This window comes from Somniosus microcephalus, unplaced genomic scaffold, assembly GCF_052327205.1.
Source record: "Somniosus microcephalus isolate GS21.2 unplaced genomic scaffold, FLI_Smic_1.0 unresolved_chr7, whole genome shotgun sequence".
Lineage (NCBI taxonomy): Eukaryota > Metazoa > Chordata > Chondrichthyes > Squaliformes > Somniosidae > Somniosus > Somniosus microcephalus.
The window spans coordinates 29,430,735-29,452,593 of NW_028225185.1; the positions used below are offsets into that span (position 1 = coordinate 29,430,735).

Consider the following 21,859-nt stretch of genomic DNA (forward strand, 5'->3'; position numbering starts at 1 on the left):
AGCTCACCGCTCGTTTCCAGCCCTTCACTTCGCACAGGTCCCTCCAGGCCGGGTCCCGTCCTACCTCTGCCTGCCTGCTCCAGCCCCAGGTCCATCTGGTCTTCTGGAGCTGGCTGGCTGCGCACCCTCCCCATTCTAACCCCCCCACCCCTCGCCATCCAGTCAGCCAGCGCGCCCCCACGCTTTGCAATTCCCGCCCACCCCCTCCCCCTATTGGCACCTCTCAACCCACTTGCAAAAACTTCCTCAAAAACCGACCTCATTCACCTCGCCTTTGAACATCTCCTCAAACTCGCCTCCCTCCCCAACCCACTGTGTGACGTGCTTTGGGAGGTTTTGCGATGTTAAAGCTGCCTCTATAGAAGGGCAAATTGTAAGTGTATTTAAACATTACCATTTACAGAAGTGAGGATTGTTCCCCCCTGGCTGGAGAGTCTCGAACCAGGGGTCACAGTCTCAGGATAAGGGGTCGGCCATTTCGGACTGAGATGAGGAGGAATTTCTTCACTGAGGGCGGTGAATCTTTGGAATTCTCTACCCCAGAGGGCTGTGGAGGCTCAGTCGTTGAGTCTATTCAAGGCTGAGATCGAGAGATTTTTGGACTCGAGGGGAATCGAGGGATCGGGCGGGAGAGTGGAGTTGAGGTCGAAGATCAGCCGTGATCTCATTGAATGGCGGAGCAGACTCGAGGGGCCGAATGGCCGACTCCTGCTCCTAATTCTGATGTTCTAAGCGTGTTTTTCTGCAGGTGAGTTGGTGAACATGAGTCGGTGAGAAAGTGCGTTCAAACTCTGCTCTTTCCTGATCAACTGGTTTCCCAGATTGAACCGGAGCCAGGAAACAGATGAGTTCGGATTGCAATGACGGGGATTGAGAAACTGACATCCAATGAGGCACTCGGATGGTGAGATTGGCTTACATCGCTGGGAATAGAGTGAAACGGCGTCAGTCAATGTGCTGAGACAGACCAGTAAAGGGAAGGTGTTCTATCCACGCTCTTCGAGAGCTCCTGGACTCGCTGACCAACATGGGACGTTGTGCCTTCCTGATCACCGTGCTCTCGCTCATGACAGCGAGAGGAGCGGATATAGGTGAGTGCATCGTGTGGAAACGTCGGGGGGGGGCGAGGGGGGGGGGTGACAGCTTGAGAGTTCCGCTCCTGGCGAGGAGCTGGCGGGGGGTGGGTGGGGGGGGGGGGTCAGAGGATCGGTCTTTGCGGTGTTCCAGTCCGGCCCCCCGCCGGAACGAGCAGCAAGTTTAGAAAGCTGCGAGACTGTGTAAGGGGTTTTCCTTCCTCGAGAGGTTTCCCAGAGGTTTCTCTCTCTAGAGGCCTCTCTCTCTTGCACAGTAAAACCTTGAGTGGTTCGACCCACTCGCCCCTTAGGTTCTATACTCTGGACTTAGGCGCAGGAACTACAACGTAGAGAAAGCTCGTGTAGACCAAGTTTGATGAATCAAAATGAAACTTTATTGCAAATGGAAAAAAATATATATCAAATCAAATGCAACGCAGATAAGAGTATGGTACATGGGAGGGAAAAACAAACACAAACAAATCATAACAACATTATACTAACTAAGGCAAATACAGTCATCTTATACTCTACAAAGATCATCATGAAATAAGGAAACACACGGAACGTCGAGGGACAACAACTCATGTTAATTGTACCCTTAAATCCACCCCCTTATTAAACCTATCTAGATCTGATTGTGAAGGGCCAGAAACCTGCTCACCAATCCCACTAGGAAGTGCAAGGTTTTGAAAACGAGTCTGTGTTTGGTCCTTTCAAGCGTTTCGTCTCCACGTGGATCGTGGAGCCCCTGCGAGCTGCGCCACACCTCTCTCCTGAGGTGGGGGGTCGGGGGCGGCTGGACACCGGCGGGCCTGGATGTCGGCGAGGTGGAGGATCGTCGGCTCGACCCTGGTCATGGGAGTCTTGGGCTGGTGTGGCCCCTTCTACCTTCAGCTACGGCCCGGGGATGGTCGACGATCTCCCGATAGTCTTCCCCGGGGCGGGACGCTGGTTCCGAAATGACTTTCTTTATACAGTCATAATTATCCTTCTGATTTCTCCAACGGTGGAGCAGAGTCCGCTGATCTTTCCCCACGCCAGCTCCTCTTTGCCCAACTCAAAAGCTGCACCGGCTGCTGGGGCTGCAACGACTGTCCGATTTTAATCTGTCCTTTTCTCGGCTCTCTTTGTGACTGTCCGAGCTTGTTGATTCAAGCTTCCTCCAGCGTCTTCTTCCAAGCTGTTTCTTCCTCCGCAAGCTGCGTGTCCGGGGTGCTGCGCTCCGTGCTCCCTGGTGCCGTGTCGAGTCATGTCCCACTGCCGTATCAACTGCCGAAAAAGTCTCTCCAGATATACCTTTCTTCCCGAGGCCTCACTTCCCGCCCAAAATCAGGTTAGTCTTTGTTTTAACTTTGGCGGGCTTTGAGCACAGCGGGGCAGTTATTATATTTAAAATCATTTTAAGCGGCTGGTAATAGGCCCATCTCTGGTTGGAAATGGTTTTCATTGTTTTGAATGTCCTGCTGATCTCGTTACCGAGCCCTTGGTGTTGTCCTCACGGTGGCATAGTGGTTAGCACTGTTGCCTCACAGCACCAGGGACCCGGGTTCGAATCCGGCCTCGGGCGACTGTCTGTGTGGAGTTTGCACATTCTCCCCGTGTTTGCGTGGGTTTCCTCCGGGTGCTCCGGTTTCCTCCCACAGTCCAAAGATGTGCGGGTTAGGTTGATTGGCTATGATAAATTGACCCTTAGTGTTAGGGGGATTAAATATGTGGGGTTACGGGGATAGGGTGGGATATGTGTTGGTGTAGGGGTTACGGGGATCGGGTGGGATATGTGTCGGTGCAGGCTCGATGGGCCGAAATGGCCTCTATCTGCACTGTGGGGTTTCTGTGATTTCTGTGAATAGATATTGTCCTCTTTCGTCTGGGTCAACATCTTGATGGCCTCTGTCTCCAAGCCGATCTTGAGTGGATCTGCATCTAATCCATATGCATACCTGTGGGTCTGGTTTCGTTCTCTCCGAAACAGCTTCCAGAACTTACTGTGGGTTGAATCCACAAAGCTGTCTGAGGTTGCGCAGGAACCATTTTAAAGTGTCCCAATGAGCCGATCACATGGTATGGTGGCCATTTTGTATGCCCCTTTTTCTGGGCTCCTTTTAAAACAGTCTTTAAAATCACGGCCTCTTCTGCCATTTAACCCTTATTAATATGAAATCCAATTTTGCGAATCCTACAACTGGTAGAAAGCGACACGGCTCCCATCCAACTGAAAAGGCTCGTCGGCTGCAAATTTACCGCTGATGATCCCTTCAAGTAGTGCTGTCGGAAAATTATCGAGGAACAGAGGGCCCTTGGAGCGCAGGTCCACAGATCCCCGAAGGTAGCAGGACAGGTAGAGAAGGTGGTTAAGAAGGCGTACGGAATGCTTGCCTTTATTAGCCGAGGCATAGAATACAAGAGCAGGGAGGTTATGCTCGAACTGTATAAAATACTAGTTAGATCGCAGCGAGAGCACTGCGTGCAGTTCTGGCCACCACATTACAGGAAAGATCTGATTGCACTAGAGAGGAGATGTCCGAGGATGTGGCCAGGACTGGAGAATTTTAGCGATGAGGAGAGATCGGAGAGGCTGGGGTTGTTATAGAAACATAGAAGATAGGAGCAGGAGTAGGCCATTCGGCCCCTCGAGCCTGCTCCGCCATTCAATGAAATCATGGCTGATCATCCAAATCCAGTACCCTGTATTACGTCCGTGTGTAATTGAGACACGGACTGCAGGAGTTGGTTATAACAGGTCTTTACTGAGTGGAGACAAACTGGAACTACTATGCAAAAGTTACTACACAGGCTTATAGACAGAGGTGGTCACTACTGGTACTGCAGTATACAGGGGCTGCAGAATATAGTTCCTTCTGCAAAGTACATACACTACAATTCCTCCCCTTTTAGCAAAACAGTACATAACATTCGATTAATAATTAAATAACATATTTACAATTACAGTTGCTAGATACATTAGCTGAAGTTAAGCAATTATAAGTTCAGTCTTTGAAGCGGCTTCCTGATTCTGTCTGGATAACGCCTCTTTGGGGTATCAGGTTCTTCTGGCAAAGTTGATTCGGGATCAACGTCGTTGTTTGGTTCGTCTGCTTCCAATATCACCGATTCTGAGGTAGATGCAATTGGTACTTCGGTTTCATCACCAGGTGTATCGGATCATGGTGTGGAATTGACGTTTTCCAGTGACTCTAGAATCTGGTCAGCATGGCGTCTTACAATGCTCTCTCCAACGTCCACGGTATACATTAGAGGTCCTTGCCGTGTACAGATCGTTCCTGGCTGCCATTTCTCTGTGCGGTAGTCCCGGGCCAAAACTGGTTGACCTATCTTAAAACTCCTGGTCGGTCTTTCATTCATATTCTGAAACTGCCTGTTCTCCACATCTCTTATGTTTGGCTTAACCAAATCCAAGCGGCATCGTAGTCTTCGATTGAAGAACATCATGGCTGGAGTTTGGTTGGTAACCGCATGTGTCGCATTCCGGTAGGCAAACAAGAAGTTATCCACCTTGTGTTGTAGGGGTATGTCTTCATTACACATCGCCTTGATAGCCTTCTTGAATGTTTGAACGAACCTCTCAGCCAATCCATTGGTGGCTGGATGATATGGGGCGGATGTGTAATGCTTAACACCATTGTTCTTTAAGAACCTCCGGAGCTCTTCAGACACAAATTGTGGTCCATTGTCGGAGCAAATCTGTTCAGGCAGCCCATTTCTGGCGAATATGGTTCGTAAGACTGTGATAGTTTTTTCTGTGGTTGTTGAGGGCATTTTTATTACCTCTGGCCACTTTGAATATGCATCCACCGCAATTAAAAACATCGAGTCCATAAATGGACCAGCAAAATCAATGTGCACCCTTTGCCATGGAGATGAGGGCCACTCCCATGGATGTAGGGGGGCTTGTGGTGGGGCGTTTTGGACCTTCTGGCATCCTGTACAGCTCTTGGTCATCTCTTCAATTTCTCTATCGATTCCCAGCTCTGCCTCGACGGCTGGGCGAATTGCATATGGTACCGGTCTTGCTTTGAAAAACTTGGGAATTGCATTCTCTTCTATTTTTATCGAGGCGGTTACTTTAAGAGTTCCCAGTTCTTGTTGGAATACCTCTTTGGCGTTAGCTAAGATTTTTGACAATTGTCCAGGTGTGACGTCGTCATCCTTTTTACCAGCCACCGTCAGTGCCTGAATGGAGTGCCAGTCTAAACTTATCTTTCTGATCCATTCACGTCCCAATAATGGTGGTCCACCATCTTGCAGTATGTACAGATACAATTTCTGTATTTCCTTGCCATTGTATTCGACAGGCACCCTTATTTTCCCTCTGGGGTATACGTTTTGCCCCGTATACGTCTTCAAGACAATGGATGTCTCTTTCAAGGGTATGTGTGAGAATAGCCGCTCGTAGTCTCGTCGATTCATGACGGTCAGGGCTGATCCTGTATCCAATTCCATTTTGACTTGGGACCCTGCTATCGTGAGGGTGACCCAAATGGTTCGGTGATCCTCTTTTGCGATTACGTTGTGAAGTTTGAGACAGCTTAGTCTCTTGTTCCCGGATTCACTATTGCTCATCTGGTCTTCGGAACTACTGTCCGTCATCTTTTGTACTTTCCTGTACTGTTCCTTAGTAGCCTTTTTGTTGTCGTTAGTCTTCTTCCCAGACCTGCAAACTCGTGCAATGTGTCCCATCTTTCCGCATTGCCTGCATATTTTGTCCTTGGACCAGCAGTCCTTCTGGTCATGGGTTGTTCTGCCGCAGCGATAACATTTTTCAAATCCCCGTGTCATTTCGTGGGTGCCGTATTCCTGTGGCTTTTGCTGTATTTCCGCAGCTCCCCTTGCTGCTGCTTCGTACGATACTGCCACGCTGAAAGCCTTATCTAGCGTCAGCTCTTTCTCTGAGAGTAACCTCTTCTGGGTTCCTTCACTCAGGAGTCCACAGACAAATTTGTCCCGTAGGGTATCTGCCAGTCCTGCTCCGAACTGGCAGTGCTTTGATAGCTTGCGTAGTTCCGTAAGGTAATCAGCATTGCTCTCATCTTTATGCTGATTTCTCCTGTGGAATTTAAATCTTTCTGCTATCAGCAGCGGTGTAGGATTTAGGTGTTCCTGTAGGATATCAACAATTTCGTTAAAACTCTTCGCCATCGGTTTGGCTGGAGTAATCAGGTTCCGCAATAGGCCATACGTTCTTGCGCCCATTAAGTTTAGTAGTACCGATGCCTTTTTCTCATCGGCTACTTCGTTTGCCTCGCAATATACTTTGACTCTTTCCACATACGTGGTCCAGTCTTCTATTGCATTATCGAAGGCAGTGATATTGCCAGTCTTCGGCATCTTGGAAATCTAAGATGGCGCCTCCCGCGCTTTGCCTTCTTCCCCGATTTAACAAAATGGCGCCTCCCGCGCTTTCCGTCTTCCCCGTTGCTGCTAGCGCTGTTGCTGGCGTTTTATGCCTTGATGGCGACGCCCTATGGTCTTCGCGCACTTCCCCCCGCGCTGCTGCTAACGCCGCTCTCCGCGGTTCCCGTGGCAAACTGCAGCTCCTCGCGGCTTTCTGCGCTTCTAATTTCTTTTATTTCCCCGTCGTCGGAGCAACCCTGCGGAACACTTTCCTCCCTCTTCTCGGGTCTGTATGCTGCCCGGCTTCATAGCACCGGCCGCGCCCTGTGTGCTCCACCCTCTCTCTCTCTCTCCTCTTCCCGACAACGCTGCTCGGCCCCGTTGAAAAGCCACCCGATCGAGCTCTAGCCCGCCGCAGCCCAGGAAGGATCAGTGTACTACCTGCCACCAGCCCGATTAGCTGGAACACCATCGACAGGATAACCAAGCCCCGCTCTCGACAGCCTCTCCTGCAAATCTTCAACTCCGATGAATCAGAGGTGGTTGCCCACGGTCGACGCCCGTTTCTTCTGTTTGTTTTTTTGTTTTTTCTTTCTTCCTTCTGGCCTTGACCTCTGACAACTTCGCTTCAGGGATGGATCCCCATGAGGTGGTGCAGACTGTAGGTAAGTTCGGATCTGCTCGTCGCCAGTATTATGTCCGTGTGTAATTGAGACACGGACTGCAGGAGTTGGTTATAACAGGTCTTTACTGAGTGGAGACAAACTGGAACTACTATGCAAAAGTTACTACACAGGCTTATATACAGGGGTGGTCACTACTGGTACTGCAGTATACAGGGGCTGCAGAATATAGTTCCTTCTGCAAAGTACATACACTACACCCTGTCCCTGCTTTCTCCCCATACCCCTTGATCCCTTTAGCCTTAAGAAATATATCCAACTACTTCTTGAATATATTTAATGAATTGGCCTCTACTGCCTTCTGTGGTAGAGAATTCCACAGGTTCACCACTCTCTGGGTGAAGAAATTCCTCCTCATTTCTGTCCTAAATGGCTTACCCCTTATCCTTAGACTGTGACCCCTGGTTCTGGACTCCCCCGACCATCGGGAACATCCTTCCTGCATCTAGTCTGTCTAGTCCTGTTAGAATTTTATAAGTTTCGATGAGATCCCCTCTCATTCTTCTAAACTCCAGTGAGTATAAGCCCAATCGACCCAATCTCTCCTCATACGTCATTCCTGCCATCCCAGGTATCAGCCTGGTGAATCTTCGCTGCACTCCCTCCATGGCAAGAACATTCCTCCTCAGATAAGGCGACCAAAACTGCACACAATACAGAGGAGGCTGAGGGGAGATTTAATCGAGGTGTATAAAATGATGAGGGGCCCTGGATAGAGTGGATAGGAAGGACCTATTTCCCTGAGCAGAGAGGTCAGTAACCAGGGGGGGCAGAGATTTAAAGTCATTGGGAGAAGGATTAGAGGGGAGTTGAGGAGAACTTTCTTCACCCAGAGGGTGGTGGGGGTCTGGAACTCACTGCCTGAAAGGGTGGTCGAGGCAGAAACCCTCATCGCGCGCCCTCGGAAATCCCCTGCATAGCCTCTGCGATAAACACCAGTGCCTCATCGCTCTGCGATTTCTCTGCTGTTTTCCCTCCTCAGACTATGAAATTATAGCCGCCAGGCTGTATTACGGTTACACGCCGGATTCAGACAGAACGGCGGACACATTCAGCATCAACTCCGCTCCCGTCTTGTCCTACAATTACAGCACCCGATCCTTTATCATCGCCGGGAATGTGACAGACGGGGTCGAGGAGCTGGGCCATGAAGGAGTGAAGTTTTTCACACAGTTGATCCGCAGGTTCCAGACGCAGTTCCGAGGACTCACCAAGGAAATCCTGAAGCAATTCAGCTCAAAGATTCTCATAAGTAAGTCAATCATTCGCCCCTTTCAAAGCTACTGGCAGTGACCAGCCAACGTTTTTTTCTTCGTTTCTGGGATGTGGGCATCGCTGGCGAGGCCCAGCATTTATTGCCCGTCCCTAGTCGCCCTCGAGAAGGTGGTGGTGAGCCGCCTTCTTGAACCGCTGCAGTCCCGTGTGGTGAAGGTGCTCCCACAGCGCTGTCAGGGAGGGAGTTCCAGGATTTTGACCCAGCGACGATGAAGGGACGCCCGATATATTTCCAAGTCGGGATGGTGTGTGACTCGGAGGGGAACTTGGAGGTGGCGGTGTTCCCGTGCGCCTGCTGCCCTTGTCCTTCTAGGTGGTAGAGGTGGCGGGTTTGGGAGGTGCTGCCGAAGAAGCCTTGGCGAGTTGCTGCAGTGCATCTTGTAGATGGTCCACACTGCAGCCACGGTGCGCCGGTGGTGGAGGGCGTGGATGTTTATTTAAGGAGTTATTTTACCACTTCCAAAAAAAATATATTCCACTGAGAAGAAAAGGGTGTAAAAGAAAAGACAGCCATCCGTGGCTAAGTAAAGAAATTAAGGATAGTATTCGACTAAAAACAAGGGCATATAAGATAGCCAAATCTAGTGGGAGGATAGAGGATTAGGAAAACTTTAAAAGACAGCAAAAAATAACAAAAAGATTGATTAAGAAAGGGAAGATAGATTATGAAAGTAAATTAGCAAAAAATATAAAAACAGATAGTAAGAGTTTTTATAGTTATATAAAAAGAAAAAGGGTGGCTAAAGTAAATGTTGGTCTCTTAGAGGATGAGACCGGGAAATTAATCGTGGGAAATATGGAGATGGCAAAAACACTGAATGAATATTTTATATCAGTCTTTACAGTAGAAGACACTAAGAATATCCCAACACTGGACAAACAGGGGGCTAAAGGGGGGGAGGAGCTAAACACGATCAAAATCACTAAGGAAGTGGTACTCGGTAAAATAATGGGACTCAAGGCGGATAAATCACCTGGACCTGATGGCTTACATCCTAGGGTCTTGAGGGAAGTGGCGGTAGGGATTGTGAATGCATTGGTAATAATTTTCCAAAACTCCCTGGACTCGGCAATGGTCCCGGCAGACTGGAAAACTGCTAATGTAACACCCTTATTTAAAAAGGGCAGTAGACAGAAGGCTGGAAACTATAGACCAGTTAGCCTAACATCTGTGGTAGGTAAAATTTTGGAGTCCATTATTAAGGAGACAGTAACAGGACATTTGGATAATCATAATTTAATAAGACAAAGTCAGCATGGTTTTATGAAGGGGAAGTCATGTTTGACAAATTTGCTGGAGTTCTTTGAGGAAGTAACATATAGGGTGGATAAAGGGGAACCAGTGGACGCAGTGTATTTAGACTTCCAAAAGGCATTTGACAAGGTGCCACACAAAAGATTATTGCTTAAGATAAAAAATCACGGGATTGGGGGTAATATTCTGGCATGGATAGAGGATTGGCTATCTAACAGAAGGCAGAGAGTTGGGATAAATGGTTCATTCTCAGACTGGCAATCAGTAACTAGTGGTGTTCCGCAGGGGTCAGTGCTGGGTCCCCAACTCTTTACAATCTATATTAACGATTTGGAGGAGGGGACCGAGTGTAACATATCAAAGTTTGCAGATGATACAAAGATGGGAGGGAAAGTAGTGAGTGAGGAGGACATAAAAAACCTGCAAGGGGACATAGACAGACTAAGTAAGTGGGCAGAGATTTGGCAGATGGCATACAATACTGGAAAGTGTGAGGTTATGCACTTTGGCAGGAAAAATCGTGGAGCAAGTCATTATCTTAATGGCAAGAAACTGGAAAGTACTGAAGCACAAAGGGTTCTGGGGGTCCTGGTGCACAAAACTCAAAAGTTAGTATGCAGGTGCAGCAAGTGATTAAGAAGGTCAATGGAATGTTGGCTTTCATTGCTAGGGGGATAGAATATAAAAATAGGGAGGTATTGCTTCAGTTGTACAAGGTATTGGTGAGACCGCACCTGGAATACTGCGTACAGTTTTGGTGTCCATACTTAAGAAAGGACATACTTGCTCTCGAGTCAGTACAAAGGTGGTTCACTCGGTTAATCCCGGGGATGAGGGGATGGACATATGAGGAGAGGTTGAGTAGATTGGGACTCTACTCATTGGAGTTCAGAAGAATGAGAGGCGATCTTATTGAAACATATAAGATTGTGAAGGGGTTGGATCGGGTGGATGCGGGGAGGATGTTCCCGATGATGGGTGAAACTAGAACTAGGGGGCATAGTCTTAGAATAAGGGGCTGCTCTTTCAAAACTGAGATGAGGAGGAACTACTTCACTCAGAGGGTGGTAGGTCCATGGAATATGCTGCCCCAAAAAGCTGTAGAAGCTACATCATTACATAAATTTAAAACAGAAATAGACAGTTTCCTAGAAGTAAAGGGAATTAAGGGTTATGGGGAGCGGGCAGGAATTTGGACATGAGTCTAGGTTCGGATCGGGCATGGGCCTGTGGGTAGCGGAGCGGGCCCAGGGGCCGTGTAGCCTGATCCTGCTACTATTTCGTGTGTCTAATTCTGTTAGATTCAGGAGATGGTTGTGTGATAGTGGATTGGCGGTTAGGATCAGATCAGCCATGATCTTATTGAACGGCGGAGCAGGCTCGAGGGGCCGATTGGCCTACTCCTGCTCCTATTTCTTATGTTCTTATGTTCTTATTATGTTCTTAAGGTGGTGGATGGGGTGCCGATCAAGCGGGCTGCTTTGTCCACATTAACATTAGTGCACCAACATTCATTGAGACGGGCAGGGTGAGACCTGGGCTCAAGTCCCGTCCTGCTCAGGTCCTAAGCTGGGCCGCGTTGGGTGGAGAGCTGGCCAGCAGAGGTTGGAGCGTCTTCTCACGGGGAGCAATCAAAGAGAAGCGTCTATCCCGGACGGCTGGTATTAGGAATGCTTCAGTGACAGTCTAGCAGGGCCTTGTGCCCACCCGCTCGAATCCTGGGGGCCTATTTTAACCTTACCCGTCCTGGCGGAAACTGTGCAGTTAAAATGGCTGACCCGCTGAGTCCAACTGAATTTCCCGCCGACGGTTAAAATCCCCTCCTGGGAATAAGAGGCGGAGCAACGAAGGTTCACTAGATTGATTCCTGGGATGAGACGGATTGTCCTATGAGGAGAGATTGAGTAGATTGGGCCGATACTCTCTGGAGTTTAGAAGAATGAGAGGTGATCGCATTGAAACATATAAGATTCTGAGGGGGGTTGACAGGGTGATGGGCCTTCAATAACCACAAAACTAGAAGTTATAGACTTAAACAAGTTGGCTTTTAATCACTAAGATCAGAGCTAACATCTCAACACGCCGACTGGTTCACAGGAATGAGTCATACAGATCCTGGGATCTTTATGTAAGAGACGTCAGGGGCGGAGCCAAGAGCCAAGACCTGGAACCTCCCAGGTTAGTCGGGAAAGAGGAAGTGAAACTATACACAGTGGGGGAGGGTAATATACATGAGTGCAAAACGAATACAGGATCAAGACAAACAGATTTCATTACACAGGGTAGATGCTGAGAGGCTGTTTCCCCCTGGCTGGAGAGTCTAGAACCAGGGGTCACAGTCTCAGGGTAAGGGGTTGGCCATTCAGGACTGAGATGAGGAGGAATTTCTTCACTCAGAGGGCAGTGAATCTTTGGAATTCTCTCCCCCAGAGGGCTGTGGAGGCTCAGTCGTTGAGTCTATTCAAGGCTGAGATCGAGAGATTTTTGGACTCTCGGGAATCGAGGGATATGGAGATCGGGCGGGAAAGTGGATTTGAGGTCGATGATCAGCCGCGATCTTATTGAATGGCGGAGCAGGCTCGAGGGGCCGAATGGCCGACTCCTGCTCCTCATTCTCCCCGGTGTCCTGGTCAATATTTATCCCTCATCCAACATCACTAAAAAACAGATGATCTGGGTCATTATCAGATTGCTGTTTGTGGGAGCTTGCTGTACGCAAATTGACTGCCGCGTTTCCTACATTGCAACAGTGACCACATTTCAAAAAAAGTCCTTCATTGGCTGTGAAGCGCTTTGGGACGTCCTGAAGTGGTGAAAGGCGCTGGAGAAATGGGAGTCTGTCTTTTAAATGTCCTTCTCTAACCGTGCCTTTGTTCAGCTCTCTAACTCCTCTCCCAGCTCCTGCTCGGGTTCCCGGGACCCCTGTAAAACAAGGCAACGTTTTGTTATGTGAAAGCGCGATAAAAGTTCAAGCCGGTGTCACAGGTAACCACATCGCATCTGTTACAGAACAGCCGCAGTTAGCAATCTACACCGAGGGAAATTACGCACCACGGCAGTCCAACACCCTGTACTGCTACGCGGAGAAATTCTTCCCGTACGAAATTGAGATGAAGTTCCTAGTCAACGGGAGGCCTTTCGCTGGGCCGGTCCATTCATTCCCGATCGTATTTGAGGAAGATTGGGCATTCAACACCTTCAAATACATCAGAATTGAGCCACAAGATGGGGACACCTACAGCTGCCAAGCCGCTCACATCAGTCTCGATAAACCACTAACGGTTTCGTTAGGTACGTCACGTGTTCAATGACTGTCGACTGCCTTTGGAAAATACACGGGATCAGAGGGTGGGGGATCCCCTGTAAATACTGCCACACTCCCGGGGATCCCCTGTAAATACTGACACATTCCCGGGGACCTCCTGTAAATACTGACACACTCCCCGGGGACCCCCCTGTAAATACTGACACACTCCTGGGGACCCCTGTAAATACTGACACACGCCCGGGGAACCATGTAAATACTGACACACTCCCGGGGACCCCCTGTAAATACTGACACACTCCCCGGGGACACCCTGTAAATACTGACACACTCCCGGGGACCCCCTGTAAATACTGTCACACTCCCGGGGACCCCCTGTAAATACTGACACACTCCCGGGGAACTCCTGTAAATACAAACACATTCCTGGGGACCCCCTGTAAATACTGACACACTCCCGGGGACCCCCTGTAAATACTGATACACCCCCGGGGACCCCCTGTAAATACTGACACACTCCCCGGGGACTCCCTGTAAATAATGACACACTCCCTGGGGACCCTCTGTAAATACTGACACACTCCCGGGGACCCCCTGTAAATACTGACACACTCCCCGGGGACTCCCTGTAAATAATGACACACTCCCTGGGGACCCTCTGTAAATACTGACACACTCCCGGGGACCCTCTGTAAATACTGACACACTCCCGGGGACCCCATGTAAATACTGACACACTCCTGGGGACCCTCTGTAAATACTGACTCACTCCCGGAGACCCCATGTAAATACTGACACACTCCCGGGGACCCCCTGTAAATACTGACACACTCCCGGGGACCCCCTGTAAATACTGACACACTCCCCGGGGACCCCCTGTAAACACTGACACACTCCCGGGGACCCCCTGTAAATACTGACACACTCCCGGGGACCCCCTGTAAATACTGACACACTCCCGGGGACCCCCAGTAAATACTGACTCCCGGGGACCCCCTGTAAATACTGACACACTCCCGGGGACCCCGTGTAAATACTGACACACTCCCGGGGACCCCCTGTAAATACTGACACACTCCCGGGTCCCCCTGTAAATACTGACACACTCCCGGGGACCCCTTGTAAATACTGACACACTCCTGGGGGCCCCCTGTAAACACTGACACACTCCCGGGGACCCCCTGTAAACACTGACACACTCCCGGGGTCCTAGCACCGATCCCTGCGGTACCCCACTAGTCACTGCCTGCCACTTGGAAAAAGACCCGTCTATTCCAACTCTTTGCTTCCTGTCTGCCAACCAGTTCTCTATCTGGATGGTCGAATGCCTGCTTACAGAAACAAAGGATGATTTGCGCTGTGCTGAATTTCTCCACAGGTCAGCCCCCTCTGCCGCTCTACTCTGGGACCATTGTCTGCGCTGTGGGAGTTGTTGCTGGAGTCATTGGATTGGCGATAACGCTGTACCTGATCACTAAAATACTCAATCGGTGAGATGCTTTCCACTTTCCTGCCTTTCTGCGACTCGGCCCATTCCCTCATTCTCTCAATGTCCGGGCATTTAGAAAGCAACGGCTTCAAATTATGTCTCGTGAATTCTTTTGCAGGCGGGGAAATCTGTGCGCTGGGCGGTCGCGCCAGCAGAGGGCCAAGGATGGAAACGTCACTGCTAAAGGTCGGTGCAATTAATCCCCACCGATAACCCCATCAATTTTAACCGGCATGCTCCTGTTCACCAGGCACAGCGCTGGTTTAATACCAACTGCCGGGAAAAGTAAACCTGGCTCAAGTGGTGTGAGACATTGTTCAACTGCCCTTATTCCACCAACCAAGCAGTCACTGAAACCTCGTAGATTAACCCCAAATGGAGGGAGACAAACCCAGGAGATAATGGACACAAGTCTGCTGCAAGACTCCAACACCAACTGGCAATACATTACAAGCGTTTAATGGGAGTGTTTGATGGAGACAGTGTAGAGGGAGCTTTATTCTGTATCTAACCCGTGCTGTACCTGCCCTGGGAGTGTTTGATGGGACAGTGTAGAGGGAGCTTTACTCTGTATCTAACCCGTGCTGTACCTGCCCTGGGAGTGTTTGATGGGACAGTGTAGAGGGAGCTTTACTCTGTATCTAACCCCGTGCTGTACCTGCCCTGGGAGTGTTTGATGGGGACAGTGTAGAGGGAGCTTTGCTCTGTATCTAACCCGTGCTGTACCTGCCCTGGGAGTGTTTGATGGGACAGTGTAGAGGGAGATTTACTCTGTATCTAACCCGTGCTGTACCTGCCCTGGGAGTGTTTGATGGGACAGTGTAGAGGGAGCTTTACTCTGTATCTAACCCGTGCTGTACCTGCCCTGGGAGTGTTTGATGGGACAGTGTAGAGGGAGCTTTACTCTGTATCTAACCCGTGCTGTACCTGCCCTGGGAGTGTTTCATGGGACAGTGTAGAGGGAGCTTTACTCTATATCTAACCCCGTGCTGTACCTGCCCTAGGAGTGTTTGATGGGGACAGTGTAGAGGGAGCTTTACTCTGTATCTAACCCGTGCTGTACCTGCCCTGGGAGTGTTTGATGGGACAGTGTAGAGGGAGCTTTACTCTGTATCTAACCTGTGCTGTACCTGCCCTGGGAGTGTTTGATGGGGACAGTGTAGAGGGAGCTTTACTCTGTATCTGATCCGCTTTCAAAACACCTTACTGCCATTTCCTTTTCAAGATATACGTTTTAATAAAAAGTTTTGTCGTCTGCTTTTTCTCCAGATCAGACTTAATTTGGAGCAGAGACTGGCCGTCTTCACCTGTGGGGACTTTATGGGTCGTTCTGTGTCACATAACGTTATGCTAATTATTAATTGGGGAGCCATTGATTGTTGGTGGTGTGTTTTTAGATCGTAACCAAAATACTTAAAAAGGGGACTGGGGGGAATCTGCTTTGTCGACTCTTGCAATAATCAAGAAAGAGAATTGCACCAGGCTTGTGGTTTCTTGGCCAATGCCTCTGTTGTGAAGGACGTGGACGACACTAAGCTCTACCTCTCTGGCGGTTCGCTTGGCCCTGCCAATTGTCTGCGTTGGACAGGCTGTCCCGCGAAGGGCAAAAACGGGATAAGGGACCAAATCGGCCGGTTCTGGTGGCGTTGGCCAGGACACCGGGGCCCCACCCACTGCTTTCAGTAAATGGTATAAAATTACAGGATCGCATAGCACAGAAGGAGGCCATTCGGCCCATCGTGCCTGTGCCGGCTCTTTGAACGAGCTCTCAAATTAGTCCCACTCCCCCCTGCTCTTTCCCCACAGCCCGGCACATTTTTAATTTTCAAATATTTATCCAATTTCCCTTTTGAAAGTTACTATTGAATCTGCTCCCACCGCCCTTTCAGGCAGCGCATTCCAGATCACAACAACTCGCTGTGTAAAAAACATTCTCCTCATCTCCCCCTCTGGTTCTTTTACCGATTATCTTCAATCTGTGTCCTCTGGTTACCGACCCTCCTGCCACTGGAAACAGTTTCTCCTTATTTACTCCATCAAAACCCTTCATGATTTTGAACACCTCGATTAAATCTCCACTTAACCTTCTCTGCTCGAAGGAGAACAACCCCAGCTTCTCCAGTCTCTCCACATCACTGAAGTCCCTCATCCCTGGTACCATTCTGGTCAATCTCCCCTTAACCTTCTCTGCTGTAAGGAGAACAACCCCAGCTTCTCCAGTCTCTCCATATCACTGAAGTCCCTCATCCCTGGTACCATTCTGGTCAATCTCCCCTTAACCTTCTCTGCTCTAAGGAGAACAATCCCAGCTTCTCCAGTCTCTCCACATCACTGAAGTCCCTCATCCCTGGGACCATTCTGGTCAATCTCCCCTTAACCTTCTCTGCTCTAAGGAGAACAACCCCAGCTTCGCCAGCCTCTCCACGTCACTGAAGTCCCTCATCCCTGGTACCATTCTGGTCAATCTCCCCTTAACCTTCTCTGCTCTAAGGAGAACAACCCCAACTTCTCCAGTCTCTCCATATAACTGAAGTCTCTCATCCATGGTACCATTCTGGTCAATCTCCCCTTGACCTTCTCTGCTCTAAGGAGAAAAATCCCAGCTTCTCCAGTCTCTCCACATCACTGAAGTCCCTCATCCCTGGTACCATTCTGGTCAATCTCCCCTTAACCTTCTCTGCTCTAAGGAGAATAATCCCAGCTCTTCCAGTCTCTCCACATCACTGAAGTCCCTCATCCCTGGTACCATTCTGGTCAATCTCCCCTTAACCTTCTCTGCTCTAAGGAGAACAATCCCAGCTTCTCCAGTCTCTCCACATCACTGAAGTCCCTCATCCCTGGCACCATTCTGGTCAATCTCCCCTTAACCTTCTCTGCTCTAAGGAGAACAATCCCAGCTTCTCCAGTCTCTCCACATCACTGAAGTCCCTCATCCCTGGTACCATTCTGGTCAATCTCCCCTTAACCTTCTCTGCTCTAAGGAGAACAATCCCAGCTTCTCCAGTCTCTCCACGTCACTGAAGTCCCTCATCCCTGGTACCATTCTGGTCAATCTCCCCTTAACCTTCTCTGCTCTAAAGAGAACAACCCCAGCTTCTCCAGTCTCTCCACATCACTGAAGTCCCTCATCCCTGGTACCATTCTGGTCAATCTCCCCTTAACCTTCTCTGCTCTAAGGAGAATAATCCCAGCTCTTCCAGTCTCTCCACATCACTGAAGTCCCTCATCCCTGGTACCATTCTGGTCAATCTCCCCTTAACCTTCTCTGCTCTAAGGAGAACAATCCCAGCTTCTCCAGTCTCTCCACATCACTGAAGTCCCTCATCCCTGGCACCATTCTGGTCAATCTCCCCTTAACCTTCTCTGCTCTAAGGAGAACAATCCCAGCTTCTCCAGTCTCTCCACATCACTGAAGTCCCTCATCCCTGGTACCATTCTGGTCAATCTCCCCTTAACCTTCTCTGCTCTAAGGAGAACAATCCCAGCTTCTCCAGTCTCTCCACGTCACTGAAGTCCCTCATCCCTGGTACCATTCTGGTCAATCTCCCCTTAACCTTCTCTGCTCTAAAGAGAACAACCCCAGCTTCTCCAGACTCTCCACATCACTGAAGTCCCTCATCCATGGTACCATTCTGGTCAATCTCCCCTTAACCTTCTCTGCTCTAAGGAGAACAATCCCAGCTTCTCCAGTCTCTCCACGTCACTGAAGTCCCTCATCCCTGGGACCATTCTGGTCAATCTCCCCTTAACCTTCTCTGCTCTAAGGAGAACAACCCCAGCTTCGCCAGCCTCTCCACGTCACTGAAGTCCCTCATCCCTGGTACCATTCTGGTCAATCTCCCCTTAACCTTCTCTGCTCTAAGGAGAACAACCCCAACTTCTCCAGTCTCTCCATATAACTGAAGTCTCTCATCCATGGTACCATTCTGGTCAATCTCCCCTTAACCTTCTCTGCTCTAAGGAGAACAATCCCAGCTTCTCCAGTCTCTCCACATCACTGAAGTCCCTCATCCCTGGTACCATTCTGGTCAATCTCCCCTTAACCTTCTCTGCTCTAAGGAGAATAATCCCAGCTCTTCCAGTCTCTCCACATCACTGAAGTCCCTCATCCCTGGTACCATTCTGGTCAATCTCCCCTTAACCTTCTCTGCTCTAAGGAGAACAATCCCAGCTTCTCCAGTCTCTCCACATCACTGAAGTCCCTCATCCCTGGCACCATTCTGGTCAATCTCCCCTTAACCTTCTCTGCTCTAAGGAGAACAATCCCAGCTTCTCCAGTCTCTCCACGTCACTGAAGTCCCTCATCCCTGGTACCATTCTGGTCAATCTCCCCTTAACCTTCTCTGCTCTAAAGAGAACAACCCCAGCTTCTCCAGACTCTCCACATCACTGAAGTCCCTCATCCATGGTACCATTCTGGTCAATCTCCCCTTAACCTTCTCTGCTCTAAGGAGAACAATCCCAGCTTCTCCAGTCTCTCCACGTCACTGAAGTCCCTCATCCCTGGGACCATCCTGGTCAATCTCCCCTTAACCTTCTCTGCTCTAAGGAGAACAACCCCAGCTTCTCCAGCCTCCACGTCACTGAATCCCCTTGCCGTTGGACCAAGACCTTTGCTCCTTATCCTTCTGACCAAAACGTATTACATCGCACTCATCTATGTTGAAGCCCATTTGCCATTTACATGCCCAGTCTGCAAGTTTATTGGCGTCTTTTTGTATTTTGTCGCGGGCCTGCTCTGTATTTATTATACTCCTCAATTTGGTGTCATCCGCAAATTTTGAAACTGCACTGCCGATTCCCGAGACCAAATTGTTTAGGTAGATGGCGAACAACAGTGGGTCCCAGCACCGATCCTTGTGGAACACCACTTCCCCACCATTTCCCAATCTGACTAGCTGCCTTTAATCCCTACTCTCTCTTGTCACTCACACCCATCATAATGAAGTGTTTCGAGAGACTGGTCCTGGCTCACATCAAAGCCAGTGTTCCCGCCTCTCTTGACCAACACCAGTTTGCCTATCGTGCAAACAGGTCAACGGAGGATGCAATCACAACTGCTCTACACTCGGCACTGAATCACTTAGATGGTAAGGAGACCTACATCAGAATGCTGTTCATAGACTACAGCTCAGCATTCAACACTATCATCCCCAACAATCTGGCCACCAAACTCCACACTCTTGGCCTAAACACTTCCCTCTGCAACTGGACCCTGGACTTCCTAACTAACAGACCCCAGTCTGTCAAATTAGGTAACCACACCTCCCCCCCCCCCCGACCCTGAACACGGGGGCCCCACAAGGTTGTGTGCTGAGCCCCCTCCTCTACTCCCTCTTCACCCACGACTGTGTGGCTGTTCATGGTTCCAACACCATCATCAAGTTTGTGGATGATACCACGGTAGTAGGCCAGATCACCAACAACGATGAGTCAGCCTACAGGGAGGAGGTCCAGCATCTCGTGAAGTGGTGCGCCGATAACAACCTGGCCCTTAACATCAAGAAAACCAAAGAAATCATTGTGGACTTCAGGAAGTCTAAAGGCGGAAGTCACACCCCCATCCACATCAATGGGGCTGTGGTGGAAAGGGTGGACAGCTTTAAGTTCCTCGGAGTCCACATCACGGAAGACCTCTCCTGGTCCCTCAATACCTCCTCTCTGGTGAAGGCGGCCCAGCAGCGCCTATATTTCCTAAGGAGGCTGAAGGGATTTAACCTGTCACCCCTGATCCTCTCTAACTTTTACCGCTGCACAATAGAGAGCATCCTGACGAACTGTATCACAGTTTGGTATGGCAGTTGTAGCTACTGTGACCGGAAAGCCCTGCAGCGGGTAGTCAAAACTGCCCAACGCATTACCGGCACCCGGCCACATATACCAGAAACGCTGTTTACGGAGGTCACGGACCATCATCAAAGACCCTACCCACCCCAGCCACAGTCTGTTCGCCCTCCTGCCATCTGGGAGACGCTACAGATGCATTCGCACCCGTACGACCAGATTTAGGAACAGCTTCTTTCCCAGGGCTGTCATCCTACTGAACTCCACAAATAAACTCTAAAGCCTGCACATCTGCCAATGCACTTTATTAGGGTTATGTTGATGTTAATGTATTACAAGCCAAATGTATGTTGAATGTTTAAATGTCTTAATCTAAATGTACACTCTCGGGAGCCGCAAGCCTACATTTCGTTGTACTGCACTTGTGCACTAACAATGACAATAAAAGTTGATTTGATTTGATTTTTGATTTGGTCTGGTTTGGAGACAGCTCGTTATCCATTCTACTACTTGTCCCCTGACTCCACATGTTCTGATGTGTGTACTGGGTGGTAGCTTAGCGAAGGCCTTTTGGAAATCCAAATGTATTACCTCTACTGCATTACCCTTATCTACCCTTTCTGGTACTTCTTCAAAGTTTTCATTAAGTTTGGTCAAGCATGAGCTTCCCTTTTGGAATCCGTGCCGACTACTCATTATTATATTTTCAGTTTCTAGATTCTGGATGTTTTTCTGTTGCTTCTTTGAGTGAGGATTCCATTATAGAACGGTTGCAGCACAGGAGGGAGGCCATTCGGCCCGTCGAGCCCGTGCCAGCTCTCTGCAAGAGCACCTCAGCCAGTCCCACTCCCCCGCCCTTTCCCCGTAGCCCTGCAAATGTTTTTCCTTCAGGTATTTATCCAACTCCCTTTTGAAAGCCGCGATTGAGTCTGCCTCCACCACCCTCGCGGGCAGCGCATTCCCGATCCTAACCACTCGCTGCGTAATAAAGTTTTTCCTCATGTTGCCTTTGATTCTTCTGCCAATCACCTTAAATCTGTGTCCTCTGGTTCTCGACCCTTCCGCCAATAGGAACAGATTCTCTCTATCTACTCTGTCCACACCCCTCGTGATTTTGACCCAAGATGATTGGAGACCAGGCTCTACTCCGTATACTCCACTAGGAAGTCACGTGCTTACTCGAAACGTGTTCTTTTTTTTTAGTCGTTCATGGGATGTGGGCGTCGCTGGCAAGTCCAGCATTTATCGCCCATCCCTAGTCACCCCTTGAGAAGGTGGTGGTGAGCCGCCTTCTTGAACCGCTGCAGTCCCGTGTGGTGAAGGTGCTCCCACAGCGCTGTTAGGGAGGGAGTTCCAGGATTTTGACCCAGTGATGATGAATGAACAGCGATATATTTCCAAGTCAAGATGGTGTGTGACTTGGAGGGAACTTGGAGGTGGTGGTGTTCCCACGCGCCTGCTGCCCTTGTCCTTCTAGGTGGAAGAGGTCACGGATTTGGGAGGTGCTGCCGAAGAAGCCTTGGCGAGTTGCTGCAGTGCATCTTGTAGATGGTCCACACTGCAGCCACGGTGCGCCGGTGGTGGAGGGAGTGAATGTTTAAGGTGGTGGATGGGGTGCCCATCAAGCGGGCTGCTTTGTCCTGGATGGTGTCGAGCCTCTCGAGTGTTGTTGGAGCTGCA

The 21,859-nt window shown here is 49.6% G+C and overlaps 1 protein-coding gene across 1 annotated transcript; it reads left to right on the top strand.

Moving 5' to 3' along the window:
* The first annotated feature begins 982 nt into the window (after nt 1-982).
* Nucleotides 983-14,400, top strand: LOC147086704 (RLA class II histocompatibility antigen, DP alpha-1 chain-like). Its single transcript, XM_085978304.1, has 4 exons — nt 983-1,091; nt 8,094-8,363; nt 12,651-12,932; nt 14,285-14,400. Exons 1-4 carry the CDS (start codon nt 1,028-1,030, stop codon nt 14,398-14,400), a joined length of 732 nt encoding a protein of 243 aa, XP_085834430.1. The 5' UTR covers nt 983-1,027.
* Nucleotides 14,401-21,859: the final 7,459 nt, after the last annotated feature.